This window comes from Pelophylax lessonae, assembly GCF_965119305.1.
Source record: "Pelophylax lessonae genome assembly, chromosome: 13".
Taxonomy (NCBI): Eukaryota; Metazoa; Chordata; class Amphibia; order Anura; family Ranidae; genus Pelophylax; species Pelophylax lessonae.
Window position 1 is genome coordinate 4050307 of NC_138780.1, and position 23325 is coordinate 4073631.

General features: G+C 49.1%; 1 protein-coding gene across 4 annotated transcripts; it reads left to right on the forward strand.

Annotated features, from left to right (window-relative positions):
- The first annotated feature begins 292 nt into the window (after positions 1–292).
- LOC309569364 (mothers against decapentaplegic homolog 4-like) lies at positions 293–22750 on the forward strand. 4 transcript variants are annotated; one of them, XM_082275167.1, is made up of 12 exons: positions 293–495; positions 5768–6016; positions 11184–11358; positions 11437–11457; positions 12836–13060; positions 15168–15320; positions 15407–15505; positions 17930–17983; positions 18067–18250; positions 20236–20404; positions 20498–20636; positions 22218–22750. In XM_082275167.1, exons 2-12 carry the CDS (start codon positions 5780–5782, stop codon positions 22427–22429), a joined length of 1668 nt encoding a protein of 555 aa, XP_082131293.1. In that variant the 5' UTR covers positions 293–495; positions 5768–5779; the 3' UTR covers positions 22430–22750. The 4 variants fall into 4 exon arrangements, with proteins under 4 accessions (XP_082131293.1, XP_082131292.1, XP_082131291.1 ...); XM_082275165.1 differs by lacking the exon at positions 293–495 and adding an exon at positions 5234–5324; XM_082275168.1 differs by lacking the exon at positions 293–495 and adding an exon at positions 5351–5482.
- Positions 22751–23325: the final 575 nt, after the last annotated feature.

Consider the following 23325-nt stretch of genomic DNA (forward strand, 5'->3'; position numbering starts at 1 on the left):
CATAGTCTGCTGGAGATAGAGGGGCGCAGGACACAGAACATAGTCTGCTGGAGATAGAGGGTCGCAGGACACAGAACATAGTCTGCTGGAGATAGAGGGGCGCAGGATACAGAACATAGTCTGCTGGAGATAGAGGGGCGCAGGACACAGAACATAGTCTGCTGGAGATAGAGGGTCGCAGGACACAGAACATAGTCTGCTGGATATAGAGGGGCGCAGGACACAGAACATAGTCTGCTGGAGATAGAGGGGCACGGGACATAGTCTGTTAGAGATTGAGGGGCGCAGAGTCCAGAGAGAAGGTCAGGAGGTGCCGGAACGAGTCGTGTCAGTCTGGGTAGTAAGAGGGGGTGCAGCAGTAGATGAAAGGTGGGGGGCGGTAATAAAGGAAGATGTAAGAATTGGTCAGGGAGGACATAGAGAGGCCAAGTGAGTGCTCAGTGGAATCTCCTCCAAGTGATGACCCCGTAGAAGTTCTGCACGGCCAGCTGAGTTGTGAGTATCTTGGGTTGTATGTACAGCGATCCCCATTGCCAGGGCCGGGGGGTGGGCAGAGGAGTTGGGTGCCTGGGGCACTTCAGCAGAATAGAAGTCCTATCCTGACCCTGTATACATTCCCCCCCTCCCCCACACATCTATCATGATCAGTGCTGGCTGCTCCTTGTGTGGTCCCACCACCATTTCAGGAGCCTCCAGTGAAGCTCTGACACATTCTCTTTACCCCATTCATCAGATCCTGCCATGGGACAGGAAGTGGAGTGTGCACAGGAAAAAACTTCCCCCCACCATCACACCTTTATCTGTTTTTAAACAGTCCTATTGTTGTGTCCTGGAGGGGTTAATACCTGGAGGGATGATTGTGGTCACCTGTAGACATTAAAGCCTGTTAGAGGCAGGCCGTCCACTCCCCACCCCAGGAAGGGGCTGTGTGTGTCCTGGCCATGTCCCCCACCACTGCCTGATCCACCACCATGCAATATGTCAGGCTGGACCTGGGGGGGCCCCGCTACCATCCCCCCGCCGACGATGAGATATTCGGGGAGGGGTTCTCGGAGGGGGTAAGCACACAATGTATATAGATCATCGCATGTGATCCTTCTCCCCCCCCCCCCCCCCACCCATACACTGTGCGATCTGATCGATCAATCCAACCACTGATTACATTTTTCGATCGATTCGATAGAATCAGCCGATTGATAAATCTGATCACCTTCAATTAAATTGAATTTGAAATCCGATCCATTGATTGGCATTGATGTCAGATCCTGCTGGTGGATGGAAGTGGCGAGCGGTTTATTGCGATTGTTCCTCTTAGTCCTCCAATGATGGCGCAGCGTGTAAATTCCGCGTTCGTCAAATGCGTCCAGGACCAGTTTATCGTCTCTTGTGAGGGATCTCAGCGTTCCATGCATTGTATCAGATTGATTCCACAGATATACAATCCTGCGCTGCGATTCCTCGAGAATCTTCTGCGTGTTTATGGAAAATCGCAGGATGTAAAGCGGGTACCGTTATAACGCTGTAAGCTCCTGGGGGCGGGGTCTCATTATACCCCTAGACTGTAAGCTCCTAGGGTCAGGGTCTCATTATACCCCTAGACTGTAAGCTCCTGGGGACAGGGTCTCATTATACCCCTAGACTGTAAGCTCCTGGGGACAGGGTCTCATTATACCTCTAGACTGTAAGCTCCTGGGGGCGGGGTCTCATTATACCTCTAGACTGTAAGCTCCTGGGGGCGGGGTCTCATTATACCCCTAGACTGTAAGCTCCTGGGGTCAGGGTCTCATTATACCCCTAGACTGTAAGCTCCTGGGAACAGGGTCTTATTCTACCCCTAGACTGTAAGCTCCTGGGGTCAGGGTCTCATTATACCTCTAGACTGTAAGCTCCTGGGTACAGGGTCTCATTATACCCCGTAGACTGTAAGCTCCTGGGGACAGGGTCTCATTATACCCCTAGACTGTAAGCTCCTGGGACAGGGTCTTATTATACCCCTAGACTGTAAGCTCTTGGGGACAGAGTCTCATTATACCTCTAGACTGTAAGCTCCTGGGGACAGGATCTCATTATACCTCTAGACTGTAAGCTCCTGGGGTCAGGGTCTCATTATACCTCTAGACTGTAAGCTCCTGGGGTCAGGGTCTCATTATACCTCTAGACTGTAAGCTCCTAGGGTCAGGGTCTCATTATACCTCTAGACTGTAAGCTCCTGGGAACAGGGTCTCATTATACCCCGTAGACTGTAAGCTCCAGGGGACAGGGTCTCATTATACCCCTAGACTGTAAGCTCCTGGGGACAGGGTCTCATTATACCCCTAGACTGTAAGCTCCTGGGGTCAGGGTCCCATTATACCCCGTAGACTGTAAGCTCCTGGGGTCAGGGTCAGGGTCTCATTATACCCCTAGACTGTAAGCTCCTGGGGACAGGGTCTCATTATACCTCCAGACTGTAGGCTCCTGGGGACAGGGTGTCATTATACCTCTAGACTGTAAGCTCCTGGGGTCAGGGTCTCATTATACCTCTAGACTGTAAGCTCCTGGGGTCAGGGTCTCATTATACCCATAGACTGTAAGCTCCTGGGGACAGAGTCTCATTATACCCCTAGACTGTAAGCTCTTGGGGACAGGGTCTCATTATACCCCTAGACTGTAAGCTCCTGGGGACAGGGTCTCATTATACCTCTAGATTGTAAGCTCCTGGGAACAGGGTCTCATTATACCTCTAGACTGTAAGCTCTTGGGGACAGGGTGTCATTATACCCCTAGACTGTAAGCTCCTGGGGACAGGATCTCATTATACCCCGTAGACTGTAAGCTCTTGGGGACAGGGTGTCATTACACCCCTAGACTGTAAGCTCCTGGGGACAGGGTCTCATTATGCCTCTAGATTGTAAGCTCCTGGGAACAGGGTCTCATTATACCCCTAGACTGTAAGCTCTTGGGGACAGGGTCTCATTATACCCCTAGACTGTAAGCTCCTGGGGACAGGATCTCATTATACCCCGTAGACTGTAAGCTCTTGGGGACAGGGTCTCGTACCCCTAGACTGTAAGCTCTTGGGAACAGGGTCTCATTATACCCCTAGACTGTAAGCTCCTGGGGTCAGGGTCTCATTTTACCCCTAGACTGTAAGCTCCTGGGGTCAGGGTCTCATTATACCTCTATATTGTAAGCTCCTGGGAACAGGGTCTCATTATACCCCTAGACTGTAAGCTCCTGGGGTCAGGGTCTCATTATACCCCTAGACTGTAAGCTCCTGGGGTCAGGGTCTCATTATACCTCTAGACTGTAAGCTCCTGGGGACAGAATCTCATTATACCCCTAGACTGTAAGCTCTTGGGGACAGGATCTCATTATACCTCTAGACTGTAAGCTCCTGGGGACAGAATCTCATTATACCCCTAGACTGTAAGCTCTTGGGGACAGGGTCTCATTATACCCCTAGAGTGTAAGCTCCTGGGGACAGGGTCTCATTATACCCTTAGACTGTAAGCTCCTGGGGACAGGGTCTCATTTTACCTCTAGACTGTAAGCTCCTGGGGACAGGGTCTCATTATACCCCTAGAGTGTAAGCTCCTGGGGACAGGGTCTCATTATACCTCTAGACTGTAAGCTCCTGGGGACAGGGTCTCATTATACCCCTAGAGTGTAAGCTCCTGGGGACAGGGTCTCATTATACCTCTAGACTGTAAGCTCCTGGGGACAGAGTCTCATTATACCTCTAGACTGTAAGCTCCTGGGGACAGGGTCTCATTATACCCCGTAGACTGTAAGCTCTTGGGGACAGGGTGTCATTACACCCCTAGACTGTAAGCTCCTGGGGACAGGGTCTCATTATACCTCTAGACTGTAAGCTCCTGGGGACAGGATCTCATTATACCCCTAGACTGTAAGCTCTTGGGGACAGGGTGTCATTATACCCCTAGATTGTAAGCTCCTGGGGACAGGGTCTCATACCCCTAGACTGTAAGCTCCTGGGGTCAGGGTCTCATTATACCCCTAGACTGTAAGCTCCTGGGGTCAGGGTCTCATTATACCTCTAGACTGTAAGCTCCTGGGGACAGAGTCTCATTATACCCCTAGACTGTAAGCTCCTGGGGACAGGGTCTCATTACACCCATAGACTGTAAGCTCTTGGGGACAGGGTGTCATTATACCCCTAGACTGTAAGCTCTTGGGGACAGGGTCTCATTATACCCCTAGAGTGTAAGCTCCTGGGGACAGGGTCTCATTATACCTCTAGACTGTAAGCTCCTGGGGACAGGGTCTCATTACACCCATAGACTGTAAGCTCTTGGGGACAGGGTGTCATTATACCCCTAGACTGTAAGCTCTTGGGGACAGGGTGTCATTACACCCCTAGACTGTAAGCTCCTGGGGACAGGGTCTCATTATACCCCTAGACTGTAAGCTCTTGGGGACAGGGTCTCATTATACCCCTAGACTGTAAGCTCTTGGGGACAGGGTCTCATTATACCCCTAGACTGTAAGCTCTTGGGGACAGGGTCTCATTATACCCCTAGACTGTAAGCTCTTGGGGACAGGGTCTCATACCCCTAGACTGTAAGCTCCTGGGGTCAGGGTCTCATTATACCCATAGACTGTAAGCTCTTGGGGACAGGGTCTCATTATACCCCTAGACTGTAAGCTCCTGGGGACAGGGTCTCATTATACCCCTAGACTGTAAGCTCCTGGGGTCAGGGTCTCATTATACCCCTAGACTGTAAGCTCTTGGGGACAGGGTCTCATTATACCCCTAGACTGTAAGCTCTTGGGGACAGGGTCTCATACCCCTAGACTGTAAGCTCCTGGGGACAGGGTCTCATTATACCCCTAGACTGTAAGCTCTTGGGGACAGGGTCTCATACCCCTAGACTGTAAGCTCTTGGGGACAGGGTCTCATTATACCCCTAGACTGTAAGCTCCTGGGGACAGGGTCTCATTTTACCTCTAGACTGTAAGCTCCTGGGGTCAGGGTCTCATTATACCCCTAGACTGTAAGCTCCTGGGGTCAGGGTCTCATTATACCCCTAGACTGTAAGCTCCTGGGGTCAGGGTCTCATTCTACCTCTAGACTGTAAGCTCCTGGGGACAGGGTGTCATTGATCTGCTGGGTGGGGTTGAGGGGTTTCTGTAGATTGTCAGCTCCTGGGGCAGGGTGTCATTGATCTGCTGGGTGGGGGTGGGGGGTTTCTGTAGATTGTCAGCTCCTGGGGCTGGGCCCCCTCCTCTCCTCTTGGAATGTTGATGTTTTGCTTTCCATGCTGTTTCCTGCCTGTCTTGTGTTGTGTCTGGGGAGGTTGGTGTGTCTCTGTCTGCTCGGAGTGAGTCATGGTGGGGGGGGTCTCTTCTTGCCCCCCCATCCCGCTGTCTCGTTCTGTCCGCTCTCTTCCCCGCTCTCTCGTCTCTATTTGTCTCTATAAATACATTTTTCTCTCTCCTCCTCCCTCCGTCTCATCATTTCCTCCAAGCCGGCCGCGGGGTTTGTAGCTTCCCAACCATGGCGTGTGTGTGGGGATGATTGTTAGCTCTTGGATCCAGCTGCAGTTTTCTATAGACATCCCCCTTTTTCCTTTTTTTGCCCCCCCCCCCCCCTTCAAGGCAGATTGGTGACTCTTGCGTCTGGCTGTGTCTTTTCCCGGGCTGCCTGGCGATGGCGGCTGTGTGGGCGCAGTCCTGGCGCAGCGTGTGGCTGTGTGCGTGTGAATGTCTCCGCTCTTTTTCTGTCTCCTAACCGCCGTGCGTTTTTTTGTTTCTGTTGTTGCAGGCGATCCCCGCCATGTCACTGACCCCCCCCAACAGCAACGATGCCTGCCTGAGCATTGTTCACAGTCTGATGTGCCATCGGCAGGGGGGGGAGAATGAGGGCTTCGCCAAGAGAGCCATCGAGAGTCTGGTGAAGAAGCTGAAGGAGAAGAAGGACGAGCTGGACTCGCTCATCACTGCCATCACCACCAACGGCGTTCACCCCAGCAAATGCGTCACCATCCAACGCACGCTGGACGGGCGGCTGCAGGTGGGTGCAGGAAGCGTTCATCTGTGTCTATACTGGGAGGTGTGATCAGCAAGGGACCTTCCCCCTTAATGGCCCGACACCCCTCTGTCTGTACCCCAACTGTCTCCCCAATATACTCCTGACCTCCCCCCCCCCCCCCTCCATTATACACCTCTGATCCCTGACCTTCCCCTCTCCATTATACACCTCTGATCATTGACCTCCCCCCTCCATTATACACCCCTGACCTCCCCCCTCCATTATACACCTCTGAACACTGACCTCCCCCCCTCCATTCTACCCCTCTGAACCCTGACCTCCCCCCTCCATTATACACCTCTGAACCCTGACCTCCCCCCATCCATTATACCCCTCTGAACCCTGACCTCCCCCCCCTCCATTATACACCTCTGAACCCTGACCCCCCCCCTTCCCATTATACACCTCTGAACCCTGACCCCCCCTTCCCATTATACACCTCTGATCCCTGAGCTCCCCTCTCCATTATACCCCTCTGAACCCTTACCACCCCCCCTCCATTATACCCCTCTGAACCCTGACCTCCCCCCTCCCTTACATTCCTCTGAACCCTGACCTCCCCCCCCCCTCCATTATACCCCCCCTGAACCCTGACCTCCCCCCCCCTCCATTATACCCCCCCTGAACCCTGACCTCCCCCCTCCATTATATCTCTCTGTACCCTGACCTCTCCCTGAAATTCTTACTCTTGTAAGTTTCCATATGAACTTCTTCATACAACTTGGAATCCTGAGCTCCCGCTCCTCAGATCTGTTCAAACCTGCCTCCCTCTCTGTACCCTGACCTGCCTCCCTCTCTGTACCCTGACCTGCCTCCCTCTCTGTACCCTGACCTGCCTCCCTCTCTGTACCCTGACCTGCCTTCCCCTCTGTGCCCCGACCTGCCTTCCCCTCTGTGCCCCGACCTGCCTTCCCCTCTGTGCCCCGACCTGCCTTCCCCTCTGTGCCCCGACCTGCCTTCCCCTCTGTGCCCCGACCTGCCTCCCTCTCTGTACCCTGACCTGCCTTCCCCTCTGTGCCCCGACCTGCCTTCCCCTCTGTGCCCCGACCTGCCTTCCCCTCTGTGCCCCGACCTGCCTTCCCCTCTGTGCCCCGACCTGCCTTCCCCTCTGTGCCCCGACCTGCCTCCCTCTCTGTACCCTGACCTGCCTTCCCCTCTGTGCCCCGACCTGCCTTCCCCTCTGTGCCCCGACCTGCCTTCCCCTCTGTGCCCCGACCTGCCTTCCCCTCTGTGCCCCGACCTGCCTTCCCCTCTGTGCCCCGACCTGCCTTCCCCTCTGTGCCCCGACCTGCCTTCCCCTCTGTGCCCCGACCTGCCTTCCCCTCTGTGCCCCGACCTGCCTTCCCCTCTGTGCCCCGACCTGCCTTCCCCTCTGTGCCCCGACCTGCCTTCCCCTCTGTGCCCCGACCTGCCTTCCCCTCTGTGCCCCGACCTGCCTTCCCCTCTGTGCCCCGACCTGCCTCCCTCTCTGTGCCCCGACCTGCCTTCCCCTCTGTGCCCCGACCTGCCTTCCCCTCTGTGCCCCGACCTGCCTTCCCCTCTGTGCCCCGACCTGCCTTCCCCTCTGTGCCCCGACCTGCCTTCCCCTCTGTGCCCCGACCTGCCTTCCCCTCTGTGCCCCGACCTGCCTTCCCCACTGTACTTCTCTGAACCCCGGCCTGCCTTTCCCCTCTGTGCTCCCTCCTCTGTCAGTCCATCTTGCTCTTTCTGGCACACTGTCTTGTGGGGTGTCTTCCACTCTTGTCTCTGTGGTCTTTGTCTTCTGCAGTATAACCCTAGTGTGGTCCCTCTCCCGCTCTCCCTCTCCCTCTCCCGCTCTCCCTCTCCCGCTCTCCCTCTCCCGCTCTCCCTCTCCCGCTCTCCCTCTCCCGCTCTCCCTCTCCCGCTCTCCCTCTCCCTCTCCCGCTCTCCCTCTCCCTCTCCCGCTCTCCCTCTCTGCTCCCGCTCTCCCTCTCTGCTCCCGCTCTCCCTCTCTGCTCCCGCTCTCCCTCTCTGCTCCCGCTCTCCCTCTCTGCTCCCGCTCTCCCTCTCTGCTCCCGCTCTCCCTCTCTGCTCCCGCTCTCCCTCTCTGCTCCCGCTCTCCCTCTCTGCTCCCGCTCTCCCTCTCTGCTCCCGCTCTCCCTCTCTGCTCCCGCTCTCCCTCTCTGCTCCCGCTCTCCCTCTCTGCTCCCGCTCTCCCTCTCTGCTCCCGCTCTCCCTCTCTGCTCCCGCTCTCGCTCTCTGCTCCCGCTCTCGCTCTCTGCTCCCGCTCTCGCTCTCTGCTCCCGCTCTCGCTCTCCTTCTCCTGCACTCTCTCTCTATCGCTCTCTCTCTCTCTCCTGCGCACGCTCTCTCTCTATATCGCTCTCCCTCTCCTGCACTCTCTCTCTATCGCTCGCTCTATCACTCTCTGTCTTTCTCTCCTGCGCGCGCTATGTCTGTTTCTGTGTCTGTCTGTTTCTGTGTCTGTCTGTTTCTGTGTCTGTCTGTTTCTGTGTCTGTCTGTTTCTGTGTCTGTCTGTTTCTGTGTCTGTCTGTTTCTGTGTCTGTCTGTTTCTGTGTCTGTCTGTTTCTGTGTCTGTCTGTTTCTGTCTGTGTCTGTTTCTGTCTGTGTCTGTTTCTGTCTGTGTCTGTTTCTGTCTGTGTCTGTTTCTGTCTGTGTCTGTTTCTGTCTGTGTCTGTTTCTGTCTGTTTCTGTCTGTGTCTGTTTCTGTCTGTTTCTGTCTGTTTCTGTCTGTTTCTGTCTCTGTCTCTGTCTGTCTCTGTCTCTTTCTGTCTCTGTCTCTTTCTGTCTCTGTCTCTTTCTGTCTCTGTCTCTTTCTGTCTCTGTCTCTTTCTGTCTCTGTCTCTTTCTGTCTCTGTCTCTTTCTGTCTCTGTCTCTTTCTGTCTCTGTCTCTTTCTGTCTCTGTCTCTGTCTCTTTCTGTCTCTGTCTCTTTCTGTCTCTGTCTCTTTCTGTCTCTGTCTCTCTCTTCTCTTTCTGTGTCTCTTCCTCTCCTGCCTGCTCTCTCTGTCTCCCTCTCCTGCGCGCGCTCTCTTTGTCTCCTCTCCCTCTCCTGCGCTCTCCGTCTGTCTCTCTCCCTCTCCTGCATGCTCTGTCTCTCTTGCACTTTCTCTGTCTTCTGCTCTCTCTCCTGCGCTCTCTCTCTCTCTCTCTCTCTCTCCTGTGCGCTCTCTCCTTCTCTGTCTCTCTCCCTCTCCTGCACTCTCTCTCCTGCGCACTCTCTCTCTCTCTCTCTCTCTCTCTCTCTCCTGCTCTCTCTCTCTCTCTCTCTCTCTCCTGTGCGCGCTCTCTCTCTCTCTCCTGCGCGCTCTCTCTCTGTCTCTCTCCCTCTCCTGCACGCACTCTCTCTCTCCTGTGCGCTCTCTCTCTCCTGTGCGCTCTCTCTCTCCTGTGCGCTCTCTCTCTCTCCTGTGCGCTCTCTCTCTCCCTCTCTTGCACTCTTCTGCACTCTCTCTCTCCTGCGCGCGCGCTCTCTCTCTGCTGCTCTCCCTCTCCTGTGCGCGCTCTCTCTCTCTCTCTCTCTCTCTCTCTCCTGCGCTCCTGTGCGCTCTCTCTCTCCTGTGCGCTCTCTCTCTCCTGTGCGCTCTCTCTCTCCTGCGCGCTCTCTCTCGCTCTCCCTCTCCTGCGCTCTCTCTCTCCCTCTCTTGCACTCTTCTGCACTCTCTCTCTCCTGCGCGCGCGCTCTCTCTCTGCTGCTCTCCCTCTCCTGTGCGCGCTCTCTCTCTCTCTCTCTCTCTCCTGCGCGCTCTCTCTCTTCTGCACTCTCTCTCTTCTGCACTCTCTCTCTCTCCTGCGCGCTCTCTCTCTCCTGCGCTCTTCTGCACTCTCTCTCTTTCCTGCGCTCTCTCTCGCTCTCTCTCCCCTGTGCGCTCTCTCTCCCCTGTGCGCTCTCTCTCCCCTGTGCGCTCTCTCTCCCCTGTGCGCTCTCTCTCTCCTGTGCGCTCTCTCTCCTGTGCGCTCTCTCTCTCTCCTGTGCGCTCTCTCTCTCTCCTGTGCGCTCTCTCTCTCTCCTGTGCGCTCTCTCTCTCTCCTGTGCGCTCTCTCTCTCCTGTGCGCTCTCTCTCGCTCTCTTGCACTCTTCTGCACTCTCTCTTTCCTGCGCTCTTTCTCTCTCTCTCTCTCTCTCTCCTGCGCTCTCTCTCCTGCGCTCTCTCTCTCCCCTCCTCTACAATTAGTAGCTGGGCTTGCAGTATGATGACTCACTGTCTAGCAGGATGGTGGGGGGGATGTTTTGTCTGCTCTGAAGACCTCTGGGGAGAGCGATGGGAGGGGGAGGGAGACTTCACTTCAAGCTTCATATAAACATTGCAGGAGAAACCAGCAGGCCAGCTTCTCCCCCACCTGTCATTCTGCTGAGCTGCTGCTGCAGAACCTCTTCCCTCCATTTCTGCTGCACATTCCTCCATATTGTGTCCCTTCTGCCCTGGATGGAAAGGGTTAACATTAACTCCCTCCAGCCCAGAGGGTACGGGTCAGGAATGTGACCACACAGGTTTGTAGCAGACGAAGGCGATGTCTATTATGGGCCATGTCTCCGTTAAAGGGGACCGGTCTCTTCCTATCTCACGTCTGCTCACAGAAGAGACCTCCTATTTTCCTCTGGTGGTTTGTCCATCTCGGTGAAATGTTATTAGAAAAGGTTCCTTCACAGACCGACGTCACCAGAGCCGAAATTTTTAGGTCCGTGTTCATCGGTTGAACGATCTTTAGCCAGGTCTATAAATTCACGATGGGATAATCGGACGATTGCGTGCAATACGCGCTTCGTGATGCCCAGAGGCTTTCCTCTGATACAATCCTCCACAAATGTATCTTTTATGTACATTTTATTCTTTTATGGTGGAGAAAATTGTTACATTTTATGGAAAATTTCATGAAAGACCCTTCACACGTCCACCAAGCCCCTCCTTATGTCATGGCGGCCACTGTCCAGCCAATGACCAATGTGAAGCATGACATCCCCAAAGATCTTCCTGGGTTCCATTTGCAGCAAAATACCTAAAAAGATTGAGATAAGTGTGCAGGAACCCTTAGCTACACCACTAGGACTGGTCATGTGATCACAGGGGGATACGCCCACTTAGCACCAATTTTTGGGGAAAAAAATGCTTCACATCTAGAAAGGGTCTAAATCAGCCACCTAATTGCCCTCTCTTTCCTCCCATAGGTTGCTGGTAGAAAGGGTTTCCCTCACGTCATTTATGCCCGCTTGTGGCGTTGGCCAGACCTGCACAAAAATGAACTGAAACACGTCAAGTTTTGTCAGTACGCCTTCGACCTGAAGTATGACAGCGTGTGCGTGAACCCGTACCACTACGAGCGGGTGGTGTCCCCTGGCATTGGTGAGTGTCGGGCCGTACAGTACGGGAATTGTAGAGAACTGTGAAGGATTCACTAAAACTGGGTTTCTTTTATCGCAGGTTTGAGCATCCCGAGCGTAGGTGAGTTTGGTCTTCTACGTTCCCTTATCTTCGCCCCCCTTCGTCTTTTCCCCCCTTCGTCTTCAGCTCTTGCCTGAGTTTTGGTTTCTGGTCTTCTAGCCACACCTTGTCAGTCTGTAAAAGAGGACTTTTCACCTCTTTCTCCCTCGACGTCCTTTTCCCCCCCTTGACGTCCTTTTCCCCCCCTCGACGTCCTTTTCCCCCCCTCGACGTCCTTTTTCCCCCCCTCGACGTCCTTTTTCCCCCCCTCTACGTCCTTTTTCCCCCCCTCGACGTCCTTTTTCCCCCCCTCGACGTCCTTTTTCCCCCCCTCGACGTCCTTTTTCCCCCCCTCGACGTCCTTTTTCCCCCCCTCTACGTCCTTTTTCCCCCCCCTCTACGTCCTTTTTCCCCCCCTCTACGTCCTTTTTCCCCCCCTCTACGTCCTTTTTTCCCCCCCTCTATGTCCTTTTTTCCCCCCCTCTACGTCCTTTTCCCCCCCCCTCTACGTCCTTTTCCCCCTCTGCGTCCCTTTCTCCCCTTCTGCGTCCCTTTCTCCCCTTCTGCGTCCCTTTCTCCCCTTCTGCGTCCCTTTCTCCCCTTCTGCGTCCTTTTCTCCCCCTCTGCGTCCTTTTCTCCCCCTCTCTGCGTCCTTTTCTCCCCCTCTCTGCGTCCTTTTCTCCCCCTCTCTGCGTCCTTTTCCCCCCCTCTCTGCATCCTTTTCCTTTCCCCCCCTCGTCTTTTCTCCCCCCCCCTCGTCTTTTCTCCCCCCCCTCGTCTTTTCTCCCCCCCCCTCGTCTTTTCTCCCCCCCCCTCGTCTTTTCTCCCCCCCCCCTCGTCTTTTCTCCCCCCCCCCTCGTCTTTTCTCCCCCCCCTCGTCTTTTCTCCCCCCCCCTCGTCTTTTCTCCCCCCCTCGTCTTTTCTCCCCCCCCCCCCCCCCGTCTTTTTTTCTTCTCTCCCCCCCCCTCGTCTTTTTTCTTCTCTCCCCCCCCCCCCCTCGTCTTTTTTCTTCTCTCCCCCCCCCTTCTTTTTTCTTCTCTCCCACCCCCCTCGTCTTTTTTCTTCTCTCCCACCCCCCTCGTCTTTTTTCTTCTCTCCCACCCCCCTCGTCTTTTTTCTTCTCTCCCACCCCCCTCGTCTTTTTTTCTTCTCTTCCCCCCCCCCCTCGTCTTTTTTTCTTCTCTTCCCCCCCCCCCCTCGTCTTTTTTTCTTCTCCCCCCCCCCTCGTCTTTTTTCTTCTCTTCCCCCCCCCCCTCGTCTTTTTTTCTTCTCCCCCCCCCCCCTCATCTTTTTTTCTCCCCCTCTGTCTTTTTTCTCTCGCCCCCTCGTCTTTTTTTTCTCCCCCCCCCCCCCCTCTCGTCTTTTGCTCTTGCCTGAGTTTTGGTTTCTGGTCTTCTAGCCACACCGTGTCGGTCTGTGAAAGAGGAGTATTCTCATGACTGTGATATGGAAGCTCCTTCTTGCCTCTCAGCATCTCAAGACCTCCAACCACCTGTCACACGCCCTCCTTTACCTCAAATGACCTCTTCAGACAGCTACAGACCATCTTTACCGCCTCTAACGCTACCGAAAAGCCCTCAGCCAAACGTTGGCATGTACTCCAACATGGCCATATCACCAACTGGTAAGACCCTCTCCAGCATTTTCCATTACCTACTTGGTGTCACATTGGTGTCAGTATTCTTTGTGACACACATCCTGGAGGACACAGGGAGGTCATACAATCATATTTATGTGTCACTAGTGAGACCTCCTAGGGTTGGGTAAAGGGTCTAGGTACTAAGCTTTGGTGGGACCTTATCCAGGAATAAGTGAAGGTTCTTTGCAGCAGATACCCAGGACAATACATGAGACGTACTGACATCACTTTATACATCTCTAGTGGGACCATATCCAGGGTTCAGTGAAGGTCTTGGGAACCAGTTACCCTGGACAACACATAGAAGTGCTGGTATGACTTTGTTCATCACTAGTGGGACCTTATCTGGGGTTACATGACGGTTGCACCAGATACCAAGGACATGTAGGGGTACTGATATCACTTTATACATTACTGGTGGGACCTTATCTAGGAATAAGTGAAGGTCCTGGGCAACTTTTACTCAGGACAACGCATAGAGGTGATGATATATGACATTATACTTCACTGGTGGGACATAATCTAGTGTCAAATGTCAAATGAAGGTTCTTGGCACCAAATGCCCAGGACAACACATAGAGGTGATATGATATTATTCATTAGTACTGGGACCTTATCTGGGGTTAAGTGAAGGTTGTGGGCACCAGATACCCAGGACAACACATACAGGTAGTGATATCACTTTATACTTTACTGCTGGGACCTTATCTAGGGTAAAGGTTCTTGGCAACAAATAGCCAGGACAACAAGTAGAGGTGCTGATATGACTTTATTTATCTCTAGTGGCTCCTTATCTGGGGGTTAAGTGAAGGTTGTGGGCACCGGATACCCAGGACATGTAGATGTACTGATATAAGTTTATATATCACTGGTGGGGCTTTATGTAGGATTTGGTGAAGGTTGTGGCCACCACATACCCAGGACAACACATACAGGTAGTGATATCACACTAGTGGGACCTAATCTAGGGTCATTTGAAGGTTCTGGGCACCAGATACCCAGGACACCGCATAAAGGTAGTGATATCATGTTATACACCACTAGTGGGACCTAATCTAGGGTCAATTGAAGGTTCTGGGCACCGGATACCCAGGATAACACATACAGGTAGTGATATCACGTTATACACCACTAGTGGGACCTAATCTAGGGTCAATTGAAGGTTCTGGGCACCGGATACCTAGGATAACATATAAAGGTAGTGATATCACGTTATACATCACTGATGGGACCTAATCTGGGGTAATTTGAAGGTTCTGGGCACCAGATACCCAGGATAACATATAAAGATAGTGATATCATGTTATACATCACTAGTGGGACCTAATCTAGGGTCAATTGAAGGTTCTGGGCACCGGATACCCAGGACAACACATAAAGGTAGTGATATCACGTTATACACCACTGGTGGGAACTAATCTAGGGTCAATTGAAGGTTCTGGGCACCGGATACCCAGGACAACACATAAAGGTAGTGATATCACGTTATACACCACTGGTGGGAACTAATCTAGGGTCATTTGAAGGTTCTGGGCACCGGATATCCAGTATAACACATAAAGGTAGTGATATGTTATACATCACTGGTAGGACCTTATTCAGGGTTAAATGAAGGTTCTATGCACCAAATATCTACATATACAGAGTGAGATAGTGATATCACTTTATACACCAGTGGTGGATCCTCGTCTAGGGTTTGATGAAGGTCCTATGCACTGTGGGTATCCAAGTGGACACAAGAAGGTAGTGATATCCCTTTATACGCCACTGGTTGATCCTCATTTACTGTGTAGACCTCTCAAATCTTGCCAACAGTTCATTTTTGGGGTTTCCTCCCCAGGAACATGGCGGTGGTGTTGAGTAATGATGGGAAGTAGCTAGGTTCAGGTTTCCTGGTACTTTGTGAAAGTCTCATACCATGCAACACTAAAATCTGAGAATAGTTTTGCTATCCCCTGACCTAGAGTTTAGTAGTCGGGTCAAACACTGGGATCCCCATGATGGTATTCGTAGATCAATGGCCACATCTCCTGTTGAGTTCTGTGCCATGGCTGTGTTTCCGCCATCTCCATAACGCCTTCTTCTCATGCAGTACCTCCTGGTTGCTCCTTGCCTCCCCTCCATGGTGAAGGCCTGATGTCCATAGCGCCTCCTCAGCAAATGGTGTCCACCTCTCCTCCGCCCACCCCGACTCAGACCTCTCAGAGTAACGGTTACCCATCACCACCCAAGCAGCCCTACCACAGTAAGTACATTCAGTGGAACTGTGAGAAGTTGAGGCCTTCCTTGTTTTCGGTTTGCTTTCATGAATTGCTGGTTTCCATTACGCAGCCTGGACAGGAAGCAGTACAGCGGCGTATTCACCCAATCCAGTGCAACCCAATGGGAGAGGAAACCAACAGCCCCCGCTTCACCATTCCAACCAGTACTGTAAGTTCTACACTGTTCACCAACTTTCGTGTCCTCTAATAAACTAGGGCAGGAGTCTGGTTTAAGGTCGAGATGAGCAACCATTATTGAATACATTGTGTGAAATCCGATCTCCTGGGGCCCCAGACTATTGGGTGAGATTTCCAGTCCTGGAACCGGCATAAATCAAACCTTTGGGTTTAAATTGGAGATGTGCGTGACGGAAATATTTTTCAGATTTGCTTGCTAAATTGTTAATTTCGTGTCGCCATATTTGTTCAGTTACAACCATTTTTTTCGGAAGTAGTTTCGTACATCCAGATTCATTTCATATATTCGTTATTTTCAAATCGATTCGAAATTTAATTTATTCATTCATTTATCGAAATTTCATTAATTTAAAATTTTTATATTCATGCTTTTTTATTCTATTTTATTTTATTCCTTTATTTTCTATTCTATTTTATTTGCTTTTTTTTTTTTTTTTTAATTCTTTTATTTTCTATTTTATTTTATTCTATTCCTTTTCTATTCTATTCTTTTATTTTTTATTCTTTCCTATTCTGTTTTATTCTATTCCTTTATTTTCTATTGTATTCCTTTTTTTCTGTTTTATTCTTTTTTTATTTTATTACTTTTCTATTTTATTCCTTTATTTTCTATTCTCTTCTATTCTTTTTTTTTATTTTATTACTTTTCTATTTTATTCTATTCCTTTATTTTCTATTTTATTCTATTCTGTTTTATTCTACACCTTTATTTTCTATTCTGTTTTAGTCTATTACTTTTTTATCTATTCTATTTTATTCTATTCTGTTTTCGTATATTACTTTATTTTCTATTCCTATTTTATTCTATTCTGTTTTAGTCTATTACTTTATTTTATATTCTATTTTTTTTTATTCTTTTACTTTATTTTCTATTTTATGGTATTCTTTTTTTATTCTAATCTGTTCCTTTTATTTTCTATTTTATTCTATTCTGTTTTATTATTATATTTTCTGTTTTATTCCTTTATTTTCTATTCTGTTCTATTCTTTTCTGTTCTATTCTGTTCTATTCTTTTCTGTTCTATTCCTTAATTTTCTGTTTTATTCTTTTATATTCTATTCTTTTCTATTCTTTCTTAATTTTCTATTTTATTATTTTCTTTTATTTTCTGTTCTATTTCTTTATTTTCTATTCTGTTTTCTGTTTTATTCCTTTATTTTCTATTTTTATCTATTCTGTTTTATTCCACACCTTTATTTTCTATTCTATTCTATTTTAGTCTATTACTTTATTTTCTATTCTATTTTTTTTTTTTTTATTCTTTTACTTTATTTTCTATTTGATGGTATTCTTTTTTTATTCTAATCTGTTCCTTTTATTTTCTATTTTATTCTATTCTATTCTGTTTTTTATATTATTTTCTGTTCTATTCCTTTTCTATTCTGTTCTATTCTTTTCTGTTCTATTCCTTAATTTTCCGTTTTATTCTTTTATTTTCTATTCTTATCTATTCTGTTTCTTAATTTTCTATTTTATTATTTTTCTTTTTATTTTATGTTTCTTTATTTTCTATTCTGTTTTCTGTTTTATTCCTTTATTTTCTATTTTTATCTATTCTGTTTTATTCCACACCTTTATTTTCTATTCTATTCTGTTTTAGCCTATTACTTTATTTTCTATCCTATTTTTTTTTATTCTTTTACTTTATTTTCTATTTGATGGTATTCTTTTTTTTTATTCTAATCTGTTCCTTTTATTTTCTATTTTATTCTATTCTGTTTTTTATATTATTTTCTGTTCTATTCCTTTTCTATTCTGTTATATAATATTCTTTTTTGTTCTATTCCTTAATTTTCTGTTTTATTATTTTATTTTCTATTCTGTTCCTTAATTTTTCTATTTTATTCATTTATTTTCTATTCTTTTTTTCTTTATTTTCTATTGTTTTATTCTATTCTGTTCTATTCCTTTTCTATTCTGTTTTATTATATTCTTTTATTTTCTAGTTTATTTTTTTCTATAATATCTTTTTTTCCTATTGTAGGAATCCTCACCTTCTGTCACTTTTTTTTTCCTTACTCTTTTTATTGCAATATGTTTCCATCTCAAATTCAAATTCATAATTGGATAATTTTGTTTCGTTATAAATTTATATCTCGGATTCGTTAAAATTCGTTACTATGGTCATTCGGAAATTTGGATACATCTAAATCTCTGAATTTTGAGTCGTAACGAAACGCGTCGCACATATCTAGTTTGAATCTAAATGTTACTGGACAGCGCATGCCTGGGGGAAGGAATATGGTGTAATGGGGATGGGCAGTGGCCAGAACATTGGGGGATGAGAGAATGGGGGGGGGGTATCCAGTCTGACTCTTGGGTTCCCAGAACAGTACTACAAGAACTCTTCTACCATACGTTTAAAGTTTGTATCTAACTGTATTTTCCTCGCAGGGCCCATCCACCAGAGCTCCCCCCAGTACCAGCACCCCGTTTCCAATCACCCAGGTACGTGTTTGTTGGGTTGGAGGCATCGTAGAGTTCCCGATTTATGCGGTCCCAACTTCTGTAACCTGTTTTTCTTCTGAAAGGTCCGGAGTTCTGGTGTTCGGTCGCCTACTTTGAGATGGACGTTCAGGTCGGGGAAATCTTTAAGGTGCCAGCTAACTGCCCCATTGTTACGGTGGACGGATATGTAGACCCGTCCGGAGGGGACCGGTTCTGTCTGGGTCAGCTGTCCAATGTGCATCGTACTGACACCAGCGAGCGGGCCAGGTGAGTGAAAGAGCGGTACATGTAACGGTTTATCGACAGCTCAACGGGACGTTGTTTTAGATTTGGAATGATTCCCTACGGGAAAACTTCTTAGTTCTTGAGGAACTTAATACTGTCCTCCATGCCACCCTCAGCCCTGTACGCCACCTATACTTCCCTCTCTGCATCCCTTAGATTAGGGGGAACCCTATACTGTCTTTCCAGCTTCTGAGTCCTGGAGAACTCCATACTGTTCTCTCTGAATCTCCCAGGTTTTAAGGAACCCCAAACTGTCCTCTCAGCACTCCTTAGTCCTTGCAGATCTCCATGCTTCCCTCAACGCTGTAGGCACCCTATACTTTCCTCTCTGCATCCCTTAGTTTTGGGGGAACCCTATACTGTCTTTCCAGCTTCTCTGAGTCCTGGAGGGACTGAATACTGTCCTCTCTGCACCTCCCAGGCTTGAAGGAACCCCATACTGTCTTCTTTACACCCTTAGTTCTTGGGGAACTTTATACTGTCCTCCATGCTTCCCTTAGTCCTGTAGGCAACCTATACTTCTCTTAGCTGTGGGGGAACCCTATACGGTCTTTCCAGCTTCTCGAAGTCCTGGAGGGACTCCGTACTGTCCTCTCTGAACCTCCTTGTCTTGGAGGAACTCCATACTATCTTCTCAGCACCCCTTAGCTCTTGAGGATTTTCATACTGTCCTCCCTGCTTCCATAAGTCCTGTAGGCACCTGATACTTCCTCTTTGCATTCCTTAGTTTTGGGGGAGCCCTATACTGTCTTTCCAGCTTCTCTGAGTTCTGCAGGGACTCAATACTGTCCTCTGCTAACCCTTATAGTCTTTAGTTCTTGAGGAATTCAATACAGTCCCCCCTGCTTCCTTAAGTCCTGTAGGCACCCTATACTTCCCCTCTCTGCACCCCCTAGCAGTGGGGGAACCCTATACTGTCTTTCCAGCTTCTCAAAATTTTGGAGGGACTCCGTACTGTCCTCTCTGAACCACCTAGTCTTGGGTTGACTCCTTGCTGTCTTGAGGATTTTCATACTGTCTTCCCTGCTTCCTTAGGTCCTGTAGACAACCTATACTCCCCTCTTTGCATTCCTTAGTTTTGGGGGAGTCCCATACCGTCTTTCCAGCTTTTCTGAGTACTGGCGAGACTCAGTACTGAAGAAAGGAAGATGGTGGCACACCGCAGTAAAGTCAAACTCTTAGAAGTTCTTTATTGTCACCATGCCAGACATAAATACAGGAACATAGTTGACACGTTTCACACGAATCACTCCCACTTACTCATGGAACTCAGTACTGTCCTCTCAACCTCCTAGTCTTGAAGGGACCCCATACTTTCCTCCTATCACCCCTTAGTTCTTAAAGAAGGCCGTACTGTCCTCCCTGCTTCCCTTATCCCTGGAGAGACCTCATACTTCTCCACACTAAATCAGGCCTGAGGAAACCCTATACTGTTCTCCCTGCTCCCCTCAATCCTGAAAGGACCCCATACTTCCCTCTCTGCAGTCTTTTGTCTTGGGGGAACCCAATATTGTCCTATCTGCTCCCTTCAGTGCTTGAGGAAACCTAGACTTCCCATGCTGCATTCCTGGATCCTGGAGGAATCCCATACTTTTGTCTTTCTACCCAACAGTCTTGGAGAACCCTCCTATTGCTCTTCCTGTTCTTAGTCCTTAAGGGACCTTATATTGCCCTTCCTGCTCCATCAGTCCTGGAGGAACCCTATACTTTTGTCTTTCTACTCAACAGCCTTGGAGGGACCCTATACTGCTCTTTCTGCTCCCTCAGTCCTGAAGGGACCTTAAATTGCCATCGCTGCTCCCTCAGTCCTGGAGGGACCCCATATTGTCCTCCCAAAAATGCTACCTCTCTGATTATATTTATTTTTTTCATCATCGGAAAACTTCATCAAAGGTGTCACAGACTTAAATTTTTGTTTCGTGATATTTCAGAATTGGGCTGTGTAACCTTCTCTCTTTGTGTTCTAGGCTTCACATCGGGAAGGGCGTTCAGCTGGAGTGCCGCGGAGAGGGCGACGTCTGGATGCGCTGTCTCAGCGACCACGCGGTCTTCGTACAGAGTTACTACCTGGACAGGGAGGCGGGCCGGGCCCCGGGGGACGCCGTGCACAAAATCTACCCTGGAGCCTACATCAAGGTAACCATTCCTTCTTCTCTTCCTGTCATCTGAAATCCACTTCAGAAATCCGTGTGTCTGTAACCCAGGAAACCTTTCCATTGCCTTCCTCAGGTGTTCGATTTGCGACAGTGTCACCGCCAGATGCAGCAGCAAGCCGCCACGGCGCAGGCGGCCGCAGCAGCTCAGGCCGCGGCAGTGGCTGGGACGATTCCTGGTCCTGGGTCTGTGGGTGGAATCGCACCGGCTGTCAGTAAGTACGGAGTCCCGCCATGAATAGTAGATGGCCTATCATGGTATCCATGGATAGTGGGTGTTGTATCATGGTATCCTAGGATAGTAGATGGTGTATCATGGTATCCATGGGTAGCCATGGATAGTAGATGGCGTATCATGGTATCCATGGATACTAGATGGCGTATCATGGTATCCTACGATAGTAGATGGCGTATCATGGTATCCATGGGTAGCCATGGATACTAGATGGCGTATCATGGTATCCTACGATAGTAGATGGCGTATCATGGTATCCATGGGTAGCCATGGATAGTAGATGGCGTATCATGGTATCCTACGATAATAGATGGTGTATCATGGTATCCTAGGATAGTAGATGGTTTATCAAGGTATCCATGGATAGTAGATGGCGTATCATGGTATCCATGGATAGTAGATGGCGTATCATGGTATCCATGGATAGTAGATGGCGTATCATGGTATCCATGGATAGTAGATGGCGTATCATGGTATCCATGGATAGTAGATGGCGTATCATGGTATCCATGGATAGTAGATGGCGTATCATGGTATCCATGGATAGTAGATGGCGTATCATGGTATCCATGGATAGTAGATGGCGTATCATGGTATCCATGGATAGTAGATGGCGTATCATGGTATCCATGGATAGTAGATGGCGTATCATGGTATCCATGGATAGTAGATGGCGTATCATGGTATCCATGGATAGTAGATGGCGTATCATGGTATCCATGGATAGTAGATGGCGTATCATGGTATCCATGGATAGTAGATGGCGTATCATGGTATCCATGGATAGTAGATGGCGTATCATGGTACCCATGGATAGTAGATGGCGTATCATGGTATCCATGGATAGTAGATGGTGTATCATGGTATCCTAGGATAGTAGATGGTTTATCAAGGTAGCCATGGATAGTAGATGGTGTATCAAGGTAGCCATGGATAGTAGATGGTGTATCATGGTATCCTAGGATAGTAGATGGTTTATCAAGGTAGCCATGGATAGTAGATGGTGTATCATGGTATCCTAGGATAGTAGATGGTTTATCAAGGTAGCCATGGATAGTAGATGGTGTATCAAGGTAGCCATGGATAGTAGATGGTGTATCATGGTATCCTAGGATAGTAGATGGTTTATCAAGGTATCCATGGATAGTAGATGGCGTATCATGGTATCCATGAATAGTAGATGGCGTATCATGGTATTGCGTGGTATCCATGGGTAGCCATGGATGGTAGATGGTGTATCATAGTATCCATGGATAGTAAATGGCGTATCATGATAGCCATGGATAGTAGATGGCATATTATGGTACCACATGGTATCCATAGATAGTAGATGGCGTATCTTCGTATTGCATGGTATCCATGGGAAGCCATGGATAGTAGATGGCGGTCCAACCTAAGGGCAAAGTTTGACCGCATTTTATTTTATTAAATCTTTCCATAGAGACAATTGTTCCTCCTGTGTTTTCCAAGTCTTGGACTAAGTTGGTTGGGTTTGGCGGTGACCATCTGGGTACCACATGTGGCCTAAGCCCTCACTGTTCTGACATTTTTCTCTTTCTAGGTCTGTCAGCAGCAGCTGGTATCGGCGTGGATGATCTCCGCCGTCTCTGTATCCTGCGCCTCAGCTTTGTCAAGGGATGGGGGCCGGATTACCCGCGTCAGAGCATCAAGCAGACGCCATGTTGGATAGAGGTTCACCTGCATCGGGCCCTGCAGCTCCTCGATGAAGTTCTCCATACACTACCGATGGCCGACCCCAATTCGGTCAACTAGTAGAGGCCGGTGAAGCATGAACAGTTTATTGTATGAGGCTTTCATCTCTACCACAAATTCTTCTGGGTTCTCTGGAGTCAAAAACTTATCCTATGTGATTGGGATTGGCATAGTGGTATCAGACATCCATCATCCTACAGAGTGAGCCATGGTGGTCCCTTCTCAACAGGATTTTGGAGGTCCGCTTCAAGTCGGGGACACGTGATCATCACATCTGTATGAGCTTGTTGGACCAAACCATGGCCATGGATATGGGGTTAGCCTCTCTTTGTGTCTAAAGGGCCTCCACTCTTCTAGGAAGGCTTCCCACAAGACTTTGGAGGGTGTCTGTGGGAATTTGTGAAGTCAGGTACTGATGTTGGGACGCCTATATCATCAGGCCTCATGTTGGGAGCCAATAAAAAGATCTGGCTCACATGTTGGACCTCACGTTGGGCGCCAAAAAAAAAGACCTGGCTAACACATTGGACCTCACGTTGGGTGCCAATAAAAAAGACCTGGCTAACACATTGGACCTCACGTTGGGCGCCAATAAAAAAGACCTGGCTAACGCATTGGACCTCACGTTGGGTGCTAATAAGACCTGGCTCACATTCGGCCTTCCAATTCATCCCAAAGGTGTTCAGTAGGGTTGAGGTCAGGGCTCTGTGCAGGACACTAAAGTTCCTCTACACCAAACTGGTCCAACCATGTCTTTATGGAGCTGGCTTTGTACTGAGGGACACAGTCATGGTGGAACACTAAAGACCCTTCACCATGAAGTTGGAAGAGCACAATTGTCTACAATGTCTGTGTACGTTGTGGTATTACCAGTATTGTTGCTGGGAGCGCCTGAACTTCATCACTGGGGAGGGAAATCCATACGTTTTGGCCATATGTCGTATTTTCAAGAACCT

What these genes read in the sequence shown, in the direction of transcription:
- LOC309569364 (XM_082275166.1), top strand. Translation starts at nt 5,262, where the DNA reads ATGCTGTTTCCTGCCTGTCTTGTGTTGTGTCTGGGGAGGTTGGTGTGT. An exon ending in GGTGGTGTCCCCTGGCATTG is followed by an intron (nt 11,359 to 12,814) that starts GTGAGTGTCGGG and finishes CTCTTGCCTGAG; the next exon opens with TTTTGGTTTCTGGTCTTCTA. An exon ending in GACACCAGCGAGCGGGCCAG is followed by an intron (nt 18,251 to 20,235) that starts GTGAGTGAAAGA and finishes TTTGTGTTCTAG; the next exon opens with GCTTCACATCGGGAAGGGCG.